General features: G+C 43.9%; 1 protein-coding gene across 1 annotated transcript in view; it reads right to left on the bottom strand.

The window, feature by feature from the left end:
* Positions 1 to 257: 257 nt before the first annotated feature.
* abca3 (ATP binding cassette subfamily A member 3) overlaps positions 258 to 17,937 on the bottom strand; it is a 100,124-nt gene continuing 82,444 nt past the window's right edge. Inside the window, exons 26-31 of the mRNA XM_062964712.1 lie at positions 16,620 to 16,814; positions 15,064 to 15,251; positions 14,613 to 14,783; positions 13,365 to 13,552; positions 10,963 to 11,036; positions 258 to 8,104 (exon numbers count right to left, since the gene is read on the bottom strand). Coding sequence (XP_062820782.1) covers positions 7,973 to 8,104; positions 10,963 to 11,036; positions 13,365 to 13,552; positions 14,613 to 14,783; positions 15,064 to 15,251; positions 16,620 to 16,814 — 948 coding nt within the window. The 3' untranslated portion in view covers positions 258 to 7,972. The remainder of the gene's footprint in view (positions 8,105 to 10,962; positions 11,037 to 13,364; positions 13,553 to 14,612; positions 14,784 to 15,063; positions 15,252 to 16,619; positions 16,815 to 17,937) is intronic.

The raw sequence follows: 17,937 nt of genomic DNA, 5'->3' as shown, positions 1-17,937 counted from the left end.
TAGGTCTCTTTACTTACCTATGATCTTATGAGATTATCTAGATAGTCTTTGGAGGTCTCTTTACTTACCTATGGTCTTATGAGACCTTCTAGATGGTCTTCGGAGGTCCTTTTGCTTACCTATGGTGTTATGAGATCGTCTAGAATAAACATTTCAGCTTGGGTCGCAAAGAAGTGGCAAGTGTATATAACACAATTTACTTGGTGCAATAAAAATCCTTGGTACACAAAGGCCACGGAAAGAAGAAGAGTCACCGCTTTGAAAATTCAATTTATTTTTTCGAGATGGGGCGGAATGTAACCACAACAGCCAATGCAGTACATGAGCCACCAAAGAGTGGACGGGCGCACCAACGTATTGGTCTCAGACACGGACGAGCCCTTGGCCCGCAGCCTGCGTTATCCTAGTCTTTCAAAACACACAAACACAAACCTCTTCCCCATAAAACAGGAACAAAACTTGGAAGTGAAATACGGGGCAGAAATCACACAGGGGCTTGTAGATTACAAGACCTTTGCAAAGACGAGCGTTTTGCTTCTGCTCATCGAATGAAAAGAGTCGCTACATAATCCTGTCTGGGGCAAAGTGTTGGTGCAGAGAAATGTCCGAACACACACAGGATCCATACATACAAACATACACAGAGATACACTCAGACTGTGCAAAACAGCAGTGGTTTGTGCAAGAGGACGGTATGTGGTATAAGCAAAGGAACAAAAAGTACAAACATAATAATAATGCCAACCATTTACACATTTGGGACACTCCAAGCAGTACGGACCAGGGATGGACCAAAGGCCTCTCCAGATGTCATTGGACTGCAAATCCCATCAGCCCTTGCCAGCACAGCTGGATGCTGGGAGTTGCAGTTTGCCACCAGGGCTAGCACCTTGTTGATGACATGGGCAAATCGTGGTTGTATCCAGCCGACAATGGTTCTACGTGCAGTGTGATGGCACACGTCCGTTGCACATCAACCTTCACTTAATGTACAAATACTACTCATACAAACACGTAGCATCCATTCCAGGGGTTGTTCAGTGGAAACGTAATGCAAGAGCAGAAATCCACATGATGTTTGAAGCCGTGAAGGATCTGGACCACGGTCTCTATCCTGGACATAAAACATTGCACCTGAGAGCAGATGCATGGGAGGGAAGGGTCCATCGAAGCCTCACTTTCTGCATTAACAGGGTATTAAGAAATCCCTGGAAGTTTAAAAATCACTGATAGCAATAGACGGGTAAGGAAATGAGCTTGGCAACTCCTCCCCCACCAAACTCTGCCACTTGCGTCCTCAACGCAGTGTTTTGGCGACGATGCGCAGCTGCGGAAAGAGGGGACCGGCTGGTTGAGGACACAAGCGGCAGAGTTTGGTGGGGAAGGAGTTGCCAAGCTCATTCATCGCTATGATGAATGCCTAGCATAGTCGCCATTCAAATCTAGGCACTTATCATAGTGATGAATGAGTTTGGCAACTCCTTCCCCACCAAACTCTGCCACTTGCGTCCTCAACGCAGCATTTTGGCGACGATGCACAGCTTCAGGAAGGGGTGACCGGCTGGTTGAGGACACAAGCGGCAGAGTTTGGTGGGGAAGGAGTTGCCAAGCTCATTCATCACTATGGTAAGTGCCTAGATTTGAATGGCGACTATGTTGAGAAGTGGTATTTGGGTGTGGCAAAACGCTGTGTTGCCGGCTGGTTGAGGACGCAAGTGGCAGAGTTTTGTGGGGAAGGAGTTGCCAAGCTCATTCATCACTATGGTAAGTGCCTAGATTTGAATGGCGACTATGTTGAGAAGTGGTATTTGGGTGTGGTTTTCAACTGCATATGGTAAATGTTTTCTCCTATACTTCGTTCATTTTTAATTCCAAAACGCAATCTATTTTCTGGATAACCCTCGTATATAAAAATGCAATATTCGTTTGTAGGACTGAGTAAACAACAAAACCAATGAGCCAAATCACGCCAAATTTGGCCACAAAAGACATAGTCATCCAATCTATGTCTTTCAAACAATAAAAACCTGGAAAATAAAGTCCAAATTAGAGAACGAGGAAGAGCTGTTTTCAACCCTGGTTGCTGGTCAGAAGGGTAGGCGCTACCCCCTTTAGGCCCTGCCCACTTTGTCTCCTAGCAACCTCCTCAGCCACAATGGCACCAGGGTACAGCCAGGGTTCAGGCTTTTGAGGCTGCAAGGCTATTCACTGCTATTCCACCTGGCCAACAAAGCATTCCCATAAGCCACAGCAACACGTAGTCGGGCACAGCTAGTCCTTTTAAAAATATATAGTAAAGCAAAGGATGGAGGAAAAAGCTCCCTCCCGCCATAGGATGTGCGTCAAATGAAACGCTGCAAGAGGTGGAGCCATGAATTGCAACTGGCCGTTGTCTCCGAAAAGAGGCCATTTTTCGGGCTGGGATTTCCACCAAGGGCTAAGTAGGCTTCTATGGATGGAAAGGGCTAACAAGGCAATGTCACTGCTTTGAAACAATGTGCAAGGTTTCCAGGTCAGCAGGACATGAGGGAAGTCAGACCCCAAAATGAGAGAGTTTTGTTTCAAGGAGAACCTTCTGATAAACCTCTCCAAATAAATTAATGGAATGCGGTCCCGACTCAACTGGACGGAATGTGACGATCGCAACAGACACAGCTGGGAAAGGAAGACAAAGCAAAAAGTTGATGGAAGGAACAGCCATTAATTAATGTTCTCTATAGAAATGATCAAAAGCAAAGATGGCCAGGACCTAACAGAAGCTGAAGAGATCAAGAAAAGGTGGCGAGAATTAGAAGATGGTGAGTGAATTAGAATCAGACATCCTGAGGAGTGAGGTTGAATGGGCCTTAAGATGCATTGCTAATAACAAGGCAGTAGGAGACACTGGGATCCCAGCTGAAGAGAAAAAGCTGAAGAGACCAAGAGAAGGTGGCAAGACAATACAGAAGATCTGTATAGGAAGGATAATAATATAGCTTTGACGGTGTGGTGAGTGAATTAGAAGCAGATATCCTGAGGAGTGAGGATGAATGGGCCTTAAGAAGCATTGCTAATAACAAGGCAGTAGGAAACGACGGGATCCCAACTGAAGAGAAAAAGCTGAAGAGATCAAGAGAAGGTGGCAAGACTATACAGAAGATCTGTATAGGAAGGATAATAATATAGAGGATAGCTTTGACGGTGTGGTGAGTGAATTAGAACCAGACATCCTGAGGAATGAGGTTAAATGGGCCTTAAGAAGCATTGCTAATAAGGCAGCAGGAGATGACGGGATCTCAGCTGAAGAGATCAAGAGAAGGTTGCAAGACTATACAGAAGATCTGTATAGGAAGGATAATAATATAGAGGATAGTTTTGACGGTGTGGTGAGTGAATTAGAACCAAACATCCTGAGGAGTGAGGTTAAATGGGCCTTAAGAAGCATTGCTAATAAGGCAGCAGGAGACGCCGGGATCGCAGCTGAAGAGAAGGTGACAAGACTATACAGAAGAGCTGTATAGGAAGGATAATAATATAGACGATAGCTTTGACGATGTTGTGAGTGAATTCGAACAAGACATTCTGAGGAGTGAGGTTAAATGGGCCTTAAGAAGCATTGCTAATAACAAGGCAGCAGGAGATGACGGAGCCGCAAGAAGACCCAACCAGGAAATAATGCCTGGCTCCTCACTGGAGGGAAGGACTTGAAGAAGAACCATTAGGAGGTGCATAGTTGGGTTACTTCTAAGAATGCAAGCAGACGAAAGCAGTGGTCCGTTTTATGGAGGTTGAAAATAGCCTTGGGGAGCAATGGCCCTGGATGAGTGACCATGGGTTTGTTTATCTTCCGATGAAAGGCGTCATCACTCCCAAGGGCAGCCACATTCATCACAATTCAATGATAACATGAAGCATCCTCCTCGCCCTTTTCTGGTCTTGAATCTACTCCTCCGTGCATTTCCTTAGTATACTCACTGATCATTTTAGAACCAAAAAAGGTTGCAAATTGACAGATTGGAGCAACCCATAACTCAGCAGCAAGCCAATGCTCTGAGATCCTAGTAAGCCTCAGAGGTGCACAACTTCAGCATGTTATTCCTATTAAAATAGGCCAAACGTCTCCTAAATTTCAATGCCTTCCTTCCTTAAAAACACATCAAACAAGACAGACAGAAATGCCCTTTTGATGGACAGATGTCCCCGCTGGAGCCACGTATTAGATGCACAGCCGACACAGAGGAAAACCCTATTGGTTTAGGGAGTCTCCTCTAAGTATTTGGGGACTCAAAACGGCGCGACACACCATCCACAGGAAAAGTTCTTGTCTTTTCTTTCTGGAAACTCAGCCTATATATTTGGCTTTTGCAGAAAGCTGCTCAGGTTTGACCCTGAAAACTTTTTGCAGCGCAATGCTAACCGTGAAAGATGGATATTCTAATTCTGTAGAGAATCACCACTTTCTGTTAAACAATGAATCGATTATTCTACCGCAACAACTACTTTTATATACTTAGTGACCGAACCAGGAATATTTCATGGAGCTTGGGTACGTCGTTGTTGAGAAATTGTGGAGTTAATTCATCTGTGGAGGGATATGGATCGCCTTCCCTTTGTAGAGCATGGATTTCTCTTTATCAAGGTGCTTAACAAGCTTCGTTCTCCCGCTTACAACTCCCATCGTTCCCAGTATGCTGCTTGGCGGCTGTGGGTGAGCCACGAATTGTGGGAGTTGAAGTCCAAAACACCTGGAGGAAGGGCCCAAGTTGGCCCATGCATGCTCTAAGCTATGAGGGTTGAATGAAAAGTAATGCCTCCACCTTCGTAACTCAACAGATGGCAGTCCTGGTCTGCGGCAGGTACTGGTTTGTTCAGCAGACTCTCCTCTACAGTCCCATTTGGTGGGAAGCCTTAGCATTGAACGGTTGTGTTGTTAAAGAGCGAAGTATGGAACCCTGTGCAGACGGAGAAGCCTTAGCATTGGACAGTTGTGTTGTTAAAGTACAAAGTAGGGAACCCTGCGCAGACGGGGAAGCCTTAGCATTGAACGGCTGTGTTGTTAAAGAGCGAAGTATGGAACCCTGCGCAGACGGGGAAGCCTTAGCACTGAACGGTTGTGTTGTTAAAGGGCGAAGTATGGAACCCTGCGTAGACGGAGAAGCCTTAGCATTGAACGGTTGTGTTGTTAAAGGGCAAAGTATGGAACCCTGCGCAGACGGGGAAGCCTTAGCATGGAACGGTTGTGTTGTTAAAGTGTGAAGTATGGAACCCTGCGCAGACGGGGAAGCCTTAGCATGGAACGGTTGTGTTGTTAAAGTGTGAAGTATGGAACCCTGTGCAGACGGTCGGTCAATGCGACTTAAGCAACGTGCAGTCATTGAATTCTTGACGGCAGAAGGTGTCACCCCAAAGGAGATTCATCCGAGAATGCCAGCTGTTTATGGGGATTGTGTTGATGTGAGTCCTGTGTGTCGTTGGGCGAGTAAGTTTCAAGATGTTGAGGTGGGAACATTTGGCTTGCGTGGACATCCTGTGACAGCAACCACCGAGTTTCACAAGCAAAAGGTTGACAGATTGATTCAAGACGACCGCCGTATCACTCAGAGAGAAATTTCAAGCATAATTGGCATTTCCCAAGAACGTGTGGGTCACATTATTGCTTTGCTTGGCTATCAGAAGATCTGTGCACAATGGGTCTTGCGAGACGCTGGTTGAGGAAACAGAGTGTCGACTTCTTCCGTGATGCCTTCAGAAAACATGGCAGAAATGTATCCAATTGTCTGGTAATGATGTGGAAAAGTGAATAGTGGTCGTTAAAGAGCACATTCTAAGGATTGTGTTATCAAAGGCTTTCATGGCCGGGATCACAGGGTTGTTGTGTGTTTTCTGGGCTGTACGTCCATGTTCCAGAAGTATTATCTCCTGACGTTTCGCCCACATCTATGGCAGGCATCCTCAGAGGTTGTGAGGTAATTCTAAGGATTATTTCTGCATTTGATTTATTAAAATATTCCCATCCAAAACGAAGCAACGAAGGTGGAGGCATTACTTTTCATTCAACCCTCGTATAAACAACACCCTTCGAACCAGTAGTTTGACAACACAGTAGCTCTTAAACTTTGTTCTTTTTTTTTGGAGGGACTTATACCGTCTGGGAATCAGAGGTGCTGAACTTCAAAGTTTTTGCGAGAGCGAAGTTCGAGAAGCCTGGGCAGCTATTTTGGAATGGCAACTCGAGTGAACTAAATGAAGAGGGAAATGGACGTAGAAATACGCAGATGCAGAGAATGTTCCCTCTGAAATGCCAATTCCGCCTCTCCCCATAGCAAGAGGCATCTGTCATGATCTCCAATCTTTGACATTTCCGGTCAGCTGACAAAGAACAGATGCCAGCCATAAAACGGGCCAGCCATAAAACCTCAATCACCCTCTGGTATGTGAGAGCCCCTATATAAATGGGCCAAAGAGAAGGTTCTGGTATTCTGTACAAATTGTCAGGTTCTCTTCTCCCAGTTGTGCTGTGGGTCAGTCTTCCACCAGAAAAAGCACCAAGACACACGCTGGTAGATTTCAACAGGTCATGATCTCCAATCTTTGACATCTGTATATGTAGTGTATATTATCTTTTATTGTATTGTTTAATGTGTTATGATTTGTTGTTCTATTTATATTCTGTGATATTGTATTATTCTGGGCATGGCCCCATGTAAGCCGCCCCGAGTCCCCGTTGGGAAGATGGTGGCGGGGTATAAATAAAGTTTATTATTATTATTATTATCTCTGGTCGGCTGACAAAGAACAGATGCCAGCCATAAAACGGGCCAGCCATAAAACCTCAATTACCCTCTGGTATGTGAGAGCCCCTATATAAATGGGCCAAAGAGAAGGTTCCGGTATTCTGTACAATAAAACCTGTTGGAATCTACCAGCGTGTGTCTTCGTGCTTTTTCTGGTGGAAGACTGACCCACAGCACAACTGAGAGAAGGGAACCTAATAATCCATAAAACCTCAATTACCCTCTGGTATGTGAGAGCCCCTATATAAATGGGCCTAAGAGAAGGTTCCGGTATTCTGTACAAAAAAACCTGTTGGAATCTACCAGCGTGTGTCTTGGTGCTTTTTCTGGTTGAAGACTGACTCACAGCACAACTGAGAGAAGGGAACCTAATAATCCATAAAACCTCAATTACCCTCTGGTATGTGAGAGCCCCTATATAAATGGGCCTAAGAGAAGGTTCCGGTATTCTGTACAAAAAAACCTGTTGGAATCTACCAGCGTGTGTCTTGGTGCTTTTTCTGGTGGAAGACTGACCCACAGCACAACTGAGAGAAGGGAACCTAATAATCCATAAAACCTCAATTACCCTCTGGTATGTGAGAGCCCCTATATAAATGGGCCTAAGAGAAAGTTCTGGTATTCTGTGCAGTAAAACCTGTTGGAATCTACCAGTGTGTGTCTTGGTGCTTTTTCTGGTGGAAGACTGACCCACAGCACAACTGGGAGAAGAGAACCCGACAGCATCCCTAGCCCAACGTCCAATGCCCTGGAAGCAATGCAACCCAGAATGGGAGACGTGGTTGGTTCCGCACCCTCTTGGTCCTCTCCCTTGTTTCCTTGGAAGTGAACAGTGGACGGCAGCATTCATTCACACGGATATGCCACAGGGATTTTGCACATACAGACGCGAGTCGCAGCCGTACGGATGTGTGCGTTGCCAGCGCCCCGTACAAGGAGCATGCGAAGACCAATGACACCGACACCGATCCGGCGGACGCAAAGGACGCTGTGAAAACGGAGCGAAAGATGTCGGATGCCTCGAGAAGGACATTCCTCCTTGCACATGCGAACAGGCACATCCTTGCGCCATGGCCCTCGGATGCATGGTTGAAGACGTCGTTGAGATATAAATTACTGTCTCTATGTATACTATATATATAGGCAGCGGGTTCCAACCGCTGAGTCAGTGGCGAGAGAGAGAAGCCCTTGCGCCCGGCTCATTTCCCTCGATCCTCTGTGTAGTGCTGGAAGCGCGTGAAGCTCATGAAGACTTGCTCCAAGGAGATTTGGCTGACGGAGTAATCTTCCACGCAGTACTTCTCTTTGGCTTTTTCCAGGGCTCCAAACACCTGGGAGGAAGGAGAGGAGAAGAAGAGGCCAGGCTTTAGCACAGCAGGTTACAATACATTACCAGCTACAAGAAATTTTGCCAGTCGAAAGGTTTGTAGTTTGAAGCAGGATAGAGTGCCCGACCTTCAGCCCAGCTCACCGCCCAGCTAGCAGATTGAAAACAGCTGCGAGGAGATAAATACCGTATATACTAGGCATGTCCGATCGATGAAAAAAATGTATCAATTCTCGTTTCTAAAGTAGGGGACGCTGGCACTTCGATATAGAAAGTATTTCCGATTTTTTCACCCAAAAATTTCAGATATTTCCGAAAATTCGTAATGATTCTAAATGTTTCTAAAATGGCGGACACGCATGTGCAATCGCCAAAAAAAAAAGGAACCGGGGGGGGGGACTTTTACAGGGCTCTCCCGCCCTCATTTCTTGAGCGATCCTCATCAACCCTAGCCCCCACCTTTGCGTCCATCGTGGAAGCTTCTGATTGGCCGGGGAGCGGCAGCCAAGTTAGGCTGTGCTAAGCTCCCATTCTAGGTAGGTTGCAGAAACAAATTTAAAAAAAAATATTTTTAAAAGTATATTAAAAAAAAATTGGGGGGGGGGGGGGAATTAACAAAACATTAAGAGACAATTAGAGAATGGGCCAACAATGGTTCGAATTACATTGCTGGTTGCGCTGTGAGAATGTCTCGGAATGCGTATCAAAAAGCAAGAACAATCCGAAATAATTCCGATATACGATTCAAAATGATTTTTTGGACATGTCTACTATATACTTGAGCATAAGCCTACTCGAATATAAGCCGAGGCACCTAATTTTACCACAAAAAACTGGGATAACTTATTGACTCGAGTATAAGCCGAGGGTGGGAAATGCAGCAGCTATGGGTAAATTTCAAAATGAAAATAGATACCAATAAAATGTCATTAATCGAGGCATCAGTAGTTTAAATGTTTTTGAATATTTACCATATTTCAAAGAAAAACAATAAACTAGCTCTATAAGTGGAAAAGTAGGGGCAGCAAAAAAAATATGGTATCACAACACACCAGACATCACAGTTGTGGAAAAGAAAAAGGTTTGGATCATTGATGTTGCCATCCCAGGTGACAGTCGCATTGACAAAAAACAACAAGAAAAACTCAGCCGCTATCAGGACCTCAAGATTGAACTTCAAAGACTCTGGCAGAAACTAATGCAGGTGGTCCCGGTGGTGATGGGCACACTGGGTGCCGTGCCAAAAGATCTCAGCCGGCATTTGGAAACAATAGGCATTGACAAAATTACGATCTGGCAACTGCAAAAGGCCACCCGACTGGGATCTGTGCGCATCATCCGAAAATACATCACACAGTCCTCGACACTTGGGAAGTGTTTGACTTGTGATTTTGTGATATGAAATCCAGCATATCTATCTTGTTTGCTGTGTCATAATAAAATAATAACAACAACAACAACAACAACTTCATTTGGATCCCACCCTATCTCCCCATGGAGACTCAGGCCAGCTTCCAACGTAGTAACAAGCAAACATTCAATGCTTATATAAACAATGCAGAGCTAGATATAGATCTATAATTATAGATACTAATTTCACATATGCATTTTCCCCTGAAATGTTTGCAAATCCCCCTGTGTGTGTGTGTGTGCATTTCCCCTACAATATTTGCAAGCCCTATATATATATTCATATCTATCTAGATATGTCTATATATATTTGTGTGTTCATTTCCCCCCTGTAATATTTGCAAGCCCTATATATAGGTAGGTAGGAATATTTTCATATCTATCCAGACATCTCTCTTTATATAGATATTTGCAGAGACTTGCAAACATATGAGGGTAAATTCATATATAAAAATAATGTATATGTATGGCTACAGATACACAGGTACATGGATCTATATGTATAAAAGATTTGCAAAGACCTGCAAACATATGAGGGGAAAATTCATATATAAAATTAATGTATATAGATAGATACACATATAAAGGTACATAGAGATGGCAAAAGCTTGCACGGGGTTAATGCCTATATATCCGTAGGAGAGTTTAACAAATATTTCAGGGGAAAATGCTTTCATAAGATTAATGAATATATATTTTTCTTCTTCCTGACTTGCAAGAGTGTTTCTCTTTTCAAAACATTCCCTTGATTAAGAGCAAGGGAGGCTTTGCAAAAGAAAACACACTGATAAGGGAGGAGAAGAGAGAAACAGATCACATATTGCAAGCAATAGCTTGCAGGCTCTGTTGACCCGATTATAAGCCGAGGGAGGCTTTTTCAGCTCATAAATAAGGGCTGAAAAATTCAGCTTATCTTCGAGTATATACAGTAAGTTGTTGTATGTCTTTCGGGCTGTGTGGCCATGTTCCAGAAGCATTCTCTCCTGACGTTTCGCCCACATCTATGGCAGGCATCCTCAGAGGTTGTGAGGTATGGAGAAAACTAAGCAAAGAGGTTAATATATATCTGTGGAAAGTCTAGGGTGAGAGAGGTCAGTGTGAATGTTGTGTAGTTAATCACTTTAATTAGCATTGAAAAGCTTATCTGCTGTCTTCTTCCTGCCTCTGGGGCATCCTTTGTTTAGAGTCGTTAACTGCCCTTGGTTGATTCATGTCTGGAAATCCTCTGTTTTCAGAGTATTGCTTTTTATTTACTGTTCTGATTTTTGAGTTTTTTTAATACTGGTAGCCAGATTTTGTTCATTTTCATGGTTTCTTCCTTTCTGTTGAAGTTGTCCACATGCTTGTGGATATACAGTAAGTATTGCTTCACCCTTCTCTTCTTCAGAACGACACCCCGTTACCCACATCCATAGCTCTCCGCTTTTGCTCACGCTTCCTTGCAGGGCTTACCTGTGCCCAACTGAGGTTCTTATTGGTGAGGTGATAATGCACCATGCCTTGGTGCTCGTGTTTTAGGACGCTCCCTGGAAGAGGAGAAAAAAAGGGTTTCTCAGTGATGTGAAAACATTTCCCCGAAAGCAGCTAAAGATACCTGAACCTGTCTCAGTCTGGGCCTACCTGAGATTCACCCAGTTCTACAAACCATTCCTGCAAGAACTGAAGACTTTTGCATAAACTATTTGTTGGTGGATCAGAATCCAATGGCAACAGTTAAAGCGGACGGCTTCTGTGCCGCAACGCTCACTTGTCGGCAAAAAATGTCACCATATACGTAAGGGAAGTTTCACCTGTACAGTAGAGTCTCACTTATCCAAGATAAACGGGCCGGCAGAACATTGGATAAGCAAAAATGTTGGATAATAAAGGAGGGATTAAGAAAAAAGCCTATTAAACATAAAATTACATTATGATTTTACAAATTAAGCCCCAAAACATCATGTTTTACAACAAATTGACAGAAAAAGCAGTTCAATACACAGTAATGTTATGTAGTAATTACTGTATTTACGAATTTAGCACCAAAACATGGCAACATTGACTACAAAAACAATGACTACTAAAAGGCAGACTGCCTTGGATAATACAGAACCTTGGATAAGTGAAGGTTGGATAAGTGAGACTCTACTGTATTTAATAATATGTATGTGTGTGTGTATATATATATTTATATCTATATACACACACACACATGTATGCATGTATGTATATCTGGAGCCCGCGGTGGTGCAGCAGATTAAACCACTGAGCTGCTGAACTTGCTGGCTGAAAGGTTGGTGGTTCGAATCTGGAGAGTGGGGTGAGTTCCCATGGTTAGCCCTAGCTCCTGCCAACCTAGCAGTTCGAAAACATGCAAATGTGAGTAGATGAATAGGTACAGCATAGGTAACAGTGCTCCATGCAGTCATGCCGGCCACATGACCTGGAGATGTCTATGGACAATCCCGGCTCTTCAGTTTAGAAATGGAGATGAGCACCAACCCCCAGAGTTGGACATGACTGGACTTCACGTCAGGGGAAAACCTTTACCTATATATATATATATATATACACACACACACACATATATTTATACACACACACACACGCACAGAGATTGGATGCATCTATTTTATTTTTTCTGTAGGCTTGAAATATAAGCCTTCTTGATTCTCAAGAAAACCAGCAAGTTCCTAAACTCCTTCTTATATTGTCTCTCCATCCTCAGGCTATTGTAGCTTGTATTAGGGCTATCACATATTTTAGCATTTCTATCCATTTATTATTGCCTTCCTTTGCCTCTAAAGTGAGAGACATGATCCTGGCTTTATCCCACTTTAATTTCCCACTATTATTTCTTCCATTACATTTCTGATTTTACTGTAATAGTGAAATGGCAGACAAAGGTTTGAGGTAATGAGACAAAGAGAGTTCCAGTTGCTGTAGAAAAAGACGTTTATTCTCAGTGGCCAGAGAGAATAAGCAATAGGAAGGACCCTCCTGTCTCAAGGAAAAAAGGGTACAGAACAAAGAAACACAAGCCTTTTTATACCATTTTTGCCTTCATCTACCTACATCATTTAGGCATTATCCATCACCAATTAGTGTCAAAAAAAGTCTTACTTTGCACTTTACTAAAAGCTACTTTTGCATTTTCCTAAAATATAGGCTACTTTCAAGACCTCTGACCCTCCATTAGGCCTTATCTAAGGAATTCCTATCTAGGCTCTCAGGGACCCCATTAACTGAGGAATTTCCCCTTATCTTAGCTCTTCAGGGAGTCATTAGCACTCTTACATGGTGCCGGTTACTTTAAGCTTATTTTGACAACCCAAAAGCCTTAATTTGTCTTTTGTCCATTAGCATGGAGCTTTATCTATTCTTGTTGATACTTGACATATGTTTCTGGCACTTAGAGTGAACTTTGGTCTCTGCTATGGGGAGACGGTTATTTGCTAGGCAGAGTGTATTTTGGGACTATATGCACACAATCTGCTTGTGATTATATATTTTCTTATTCCTATTTCTAATATGATTACATTTAATATATAGTTTCCAATACAAGTATTATATTTTCCCAATACACCTTCATCAATAGTTCTGAACTTTTCTGCAATCCCACCACATATGAGAGAATGAACCTATCCCCCCACAATTATGCCAATATTTGCTGGAAATATTCCCTATTATATATGCTAATTGAAGGTGGGTATTATTCTATACCATTTGGAGATTATTTTCCGTTGAGTTTCTTTGATCCTCCGACACGAATTACTAACCTGACTTCAGCTGCTTTGCATACTTCTAGAAAGCAGCAGGAGCAGACACCCCCTCGTATAGAATGTTTGCCTTGGCTTTTCTTCCACACAACGTACCTGGGAAGGTTTTCTCCACAAACGTTTTGAAGGCCTGCAGGTTGTCTTCCTCGTCGCTGTGGGTTTTGGCCAGGAGCGTGTACCCACTGCCAAATTTGCTCTTGAGGTGCTGGGGGCTGCCCAGGCACTTGAACTGCCCATTGACCATGATGGCCAGCCGGGTGCACAGGGCCTCGCACTCCTCCATGCTGCGGAACAAAACACAAGGCCACACCTGTCATGGTTTGCAAAGGCACTGTGCTGCGTGTGTTAACTGAAAAACAAAGTGTATGAAGCCGATTGGCTAAGCCTGCAAAGATCTGGGGACTGATTTGATACTGTTTCTGTTCTGCTGCTGCAGAATCAGTTTGGTCATGTTTGTTAGTGTTTTTGTTGTTATAGTGTGAAATGTTCGATCAATTGTTGCTGTTGGAATGTGTCTATGTGTTCCGGCAAGCATTCCAGCAGTCCAGGAGTTAATTACATGCCAGCCCTGACTGATTGCCCGGAGGGCCAATAGTTCAAGACTTCCGTTTCAACTACATGGACGGAACATTCGTCATGAACTGTGGAATGCAGGGAGGTGCTTGCTTGCACTGGTAACAGACTCAGCAAGCCGAGCCGAGGAAGCATGTGTCCAGAGAGTGATGGTATTTAGTGTTGTAAATAACTTGTAAAATAAAGCCTTTAGAACCGCTGGGATCAGCAGATAATTAACGACTGAGGTGTCATTTGTCGGGGCCACTTTTGCCGCAACCTGTGTGTTCTGACTGATGAGAAGAAGGTGAGACCTGACTCATCAATCGGTCAGAGTTGACGATTCCCTGACAATGTTTTCAGTGCTGACTTGAGTACTGCTGGTGAAGAGAGCAGTGTACTCAGAGAGGCCTTGCTATTTTGAGGCCTGTTTCCTGCTGAGAAAAGGAGGAGAAGAACCAGGACTGCAGATTTGTGGACTGAGAAAGGACTATAAGTGATCAGAGGGATCACTGTAAATACTATTGTTTTTTGATCTCTTGGAATCGGAAAAGTTCCGGTATTTTTGTTCTGCTAACCTGAGTGACACGTTATTGTTCTGTGGGTGATTCTGGATCGTGGGCAGATGTAAGAGCTTCCATTTATCATCAACAATCCGTAACACTTCCTACTCTGAGATTCCCTGGCTCTCTCTTTGAAGAAGCCACTCGCTTTTCGGGATATAACCAAATGACGCAGGAGAGCTTCACTTCTCTGTTTGTTTGGTCTGAGTAGCAGGAGAACAAAGCCCACCTGTGAGAGGTGATGATGATGGACTTGCCGCACTCCCGCGTCCTGGCCACCGCGTCCCACAGCAGTCGCCTGGCCACAGGGTCCATCCCGGTGGAAGGCTCATCCAGGAAGATGACGGGCGGGCCGCCAATCAGCGCGATGCCAGCACTCAGCTTCCGTTTGTTGCCCCCGCTGCGGAGACAAACGTGGCAGCTTTGAGAACGGCCGTAGGGCTGGAACGGAGCTCCAAAGTGCTCCAGGTTCAAGGGGCTTTTCATGCAAGAGTCATCATCATGTAAGGCTGGGGAGACTTATTTATTTATTGCGCTTTTATTACCCCTGGGGGAACTCAAGTAAATCTGGGACACCAAAACGGATCACGGTTCACCCAGATTGCACAAGCCTAGTACATAGTAATGGCAATGCAGCGGCTCAAGGCCTGGGAACTGGGGTTTGTCCAACAGTTGCTCACCTGTATGTCCGGACAAGCTTGTTTGCGTGGGGCTCCAGCAGCAACCCTCGGAGCATGTTCTCCACGCAGTTGCCGATGTAGCGCTCCGGGATGCCCCGCAGCCGGGCATACATGCTCAGGGTCTCTCTCCCGGTCATGTGGTCCAAGAGGGCATCGAACTGCGGGCAGTAGCCAATGCGCCGCTGGGCCTGCAGACAACCGACAGGTCAAGGAAAGAGCAGACAAGCCCACCAGCCGAACCCTGGTTCCATCAAAGCAAAACACTCTTTCTGCAGCCTACCTTGGCTGTAAATTACTCAATGCTAGCCAGGTGATTAAATCCTTAATGCTTGCTGCTTGGTGGTTCTGATCCTTATTAATATTAATCTATATATATATAAAAGGGTAATGAAATTTCGGCCTAGGACAAAACAACAAAACTACACATCCCAGAAACACTAAACTTGGCAGTACAACCCCTCATCCATGCCTCTACGTTTATACAACAAAAAGAAAAAAAAGTCCTAATTAGAGGGAGAGGAATAATTCTTTTTATCCAATTGCTGCCAGTTAGAAGGCTAAGCTCCGCCCACTTGGTCTCCTAGCAACTCACTCAGCCCAGGGGACAGGCAGAGTTAGGCCTCACTTAGGCCTCTTCCACACTGCCTATAAAATACAGATTATCAGATTTGAACTGGATTATATGGCAGTGTAGACTCAAGGACCTTCCACACAGGAAGGACTTAATGGACTTAATGTCAGGGGGAAACCCTTACCCTTTACCTTAACTACCACCAATTCCTCAATACAGTAGAGTCTCACTTATCCAAGCTAAACAGGCCGGCAGAAGCTTGGATAAGCAAATATGTTGGATAATAAGGAGGGATTAAGGAAAAGCCTATTAAACATCAAATTAGGTTATGATTTTACAAATTAAGCACCAAAACATTATGTTATACAACAAATTTGATAGAAAAAGTAGTTCAATACGCAGTAATGTTATGTTGTAATTACTGTGTTTACGAATTTAGCACCAAAATATCACGATATATTGAAAACATTGACTACAAAAATGCATTGGATAATTCAGAATGTTGGATAACCGAGGCTTGGATAAGTGAGACTCTACTGTATTATCAATATTATATGTATGTATATGAAAACATTGACTACAAAAATGGTTTGGATTATCCAGAGGCTTGGATAAGCGAGGCTTGGATAAGTGAGACTCTACTGTATATATTTTTGTTATTTAAACTATACATATTGTGAAATTATGTTTTTTTTCTCTCGAAGTGACACACCACCCGAGTCATGCTAGATTTTTTGGTGAATTTTGACACACCAAGCGCAAAAGGTTGCCCATCATTGTTCTAAGAATTTGCTCAAAATAATTTCTTTCCATTGATGTTGCATTTTATTTCCCAAGTCAGATTATTGTCTGTTGGAATGCTCCACACACCGCTGTTTGTTACCAATCTAGATTACATTTCTGGTTTGTCCGGCTTGTATGAAAAATTACTTATGGTCACTTTAGAAATGATAGGATGCTACAAAACACGGAGAGTGTTCCTTACCTTTTTGATGTTGGCCAGGATGCTGTGCCCGTCCACGTAGGCGTCTCCGGCCGTGATGCTCTCGTCCCCGGTCAGCATCTTGAAGGTGGTGGTCTTGCCGGCCCCGTTGAAGCCCAGCAGGCCAAAGCACTCGCCCTTGTTGACGGCCAGGGAGATCCGGTCCACCGCCAGGCACAGGTCCCTGCTGCTGTACACCTGGAACGAAGGGACAACCGCTGCGTTAGGGGATTGCGAGCTGACCGTGGATGCTCCAGAGCCATCGCTAAGGATGGAGCTGGCGCCGTGTTTAGAGAACACCTGTGAGTCAACGGAGGTAGGGAGTTTCAGGAAAACACCTATTTCTGTTTTATTCACAGGTTCAAATCCCAGGAGGGGAGTGAGCACCCGCTGTTAGCTCCAGCTTCTGCCAACCTAGCAGTTCGAAAACATGCCAATGTGTGTAGATCAATAGGTACCACTCCAGCGGGAAGGTAATGGTGCTCCATGCAACAACAACAACAACAACTCTTTATTGATTAGTCAATTTTGACCATATCAAAACATGTGAAACATACGAAAGGTACACACTTACCCAACAACAACAATTTATTGATTAGCCAGTTGGCCTTATCAAGGACAGACAATACAAAAACAACATACAACATACATCTGGTTCACTTAAAATAAAATACAGATATACAGGTGTCTGTCTGCTTGGTGCCAATGTAGTTTAGCTAAAGATCAGTGCATCAACTATCCTCGTCTCCCCTACACTGCATCCCAATCTGATCTATGTACTCTGATCTCCTTTTAGCAGCTTTAAACAAATACAGGGCCATTTGTCAAAGTGGGGTTATAACCGGTCAACAAAAATGAAGTTTTGGCTTCGATAACCCAGCTTGTTTTATTACCAATAAAAGGCCATAAGTATTGTTTCCTTTCTTTTTTATATAGATTACAGTCGTGCAAAATGTGGTTCAAATTTTCAACTTCAGGGCTGCCACAAATACATAATCTTTCTTCATACATACAGTAAAACCATGTATAGATACTACACATGGCCAAAAATCGTTTTGAATCGTATATCGGAATTATTTCGGATTGTTCTCGCTTTTTGATACGCATTCCAAGACATTGTCTCACAGCGCAAGCAGCAATGTAATTCGAACCATTGTTGGCCCATTCTCTAATTGTCTCTTAATGTTTCGTTAATTCCCCCCCCCCCCCCCCCAAAAAAAAATCCCCCAACAGGATCGAATCTTGTTGTAATAGGGGCATTTTACGAAAAAGTGTTCTGAGTCCTCCACTTCTGCATCTACCTCACGGCACCCACAGGTTC

The sequence above is a fragment of the Anolis carolinensis genome, unplaced genomic scaffold, assembly GCF_035594765.1.
Source record: "Anolis carolinensis isolate JA03-04 unplaced genomic scaffold, rAnoCar3.1.pri scaffold_13, whole genome shotgun sequence".
NCBI classification, from domain to species: Eukaryota; Metazoa; Chordata; class Lepidosauria; order Squamata; family Dactyloidae; genus Anolis; species Anolis carolinensis.
The sequence above is the reverse complement of the archived record's forward strand: the minus strand, read 5'-3'. Positions and strand labels throughout refer to the sequence as shown.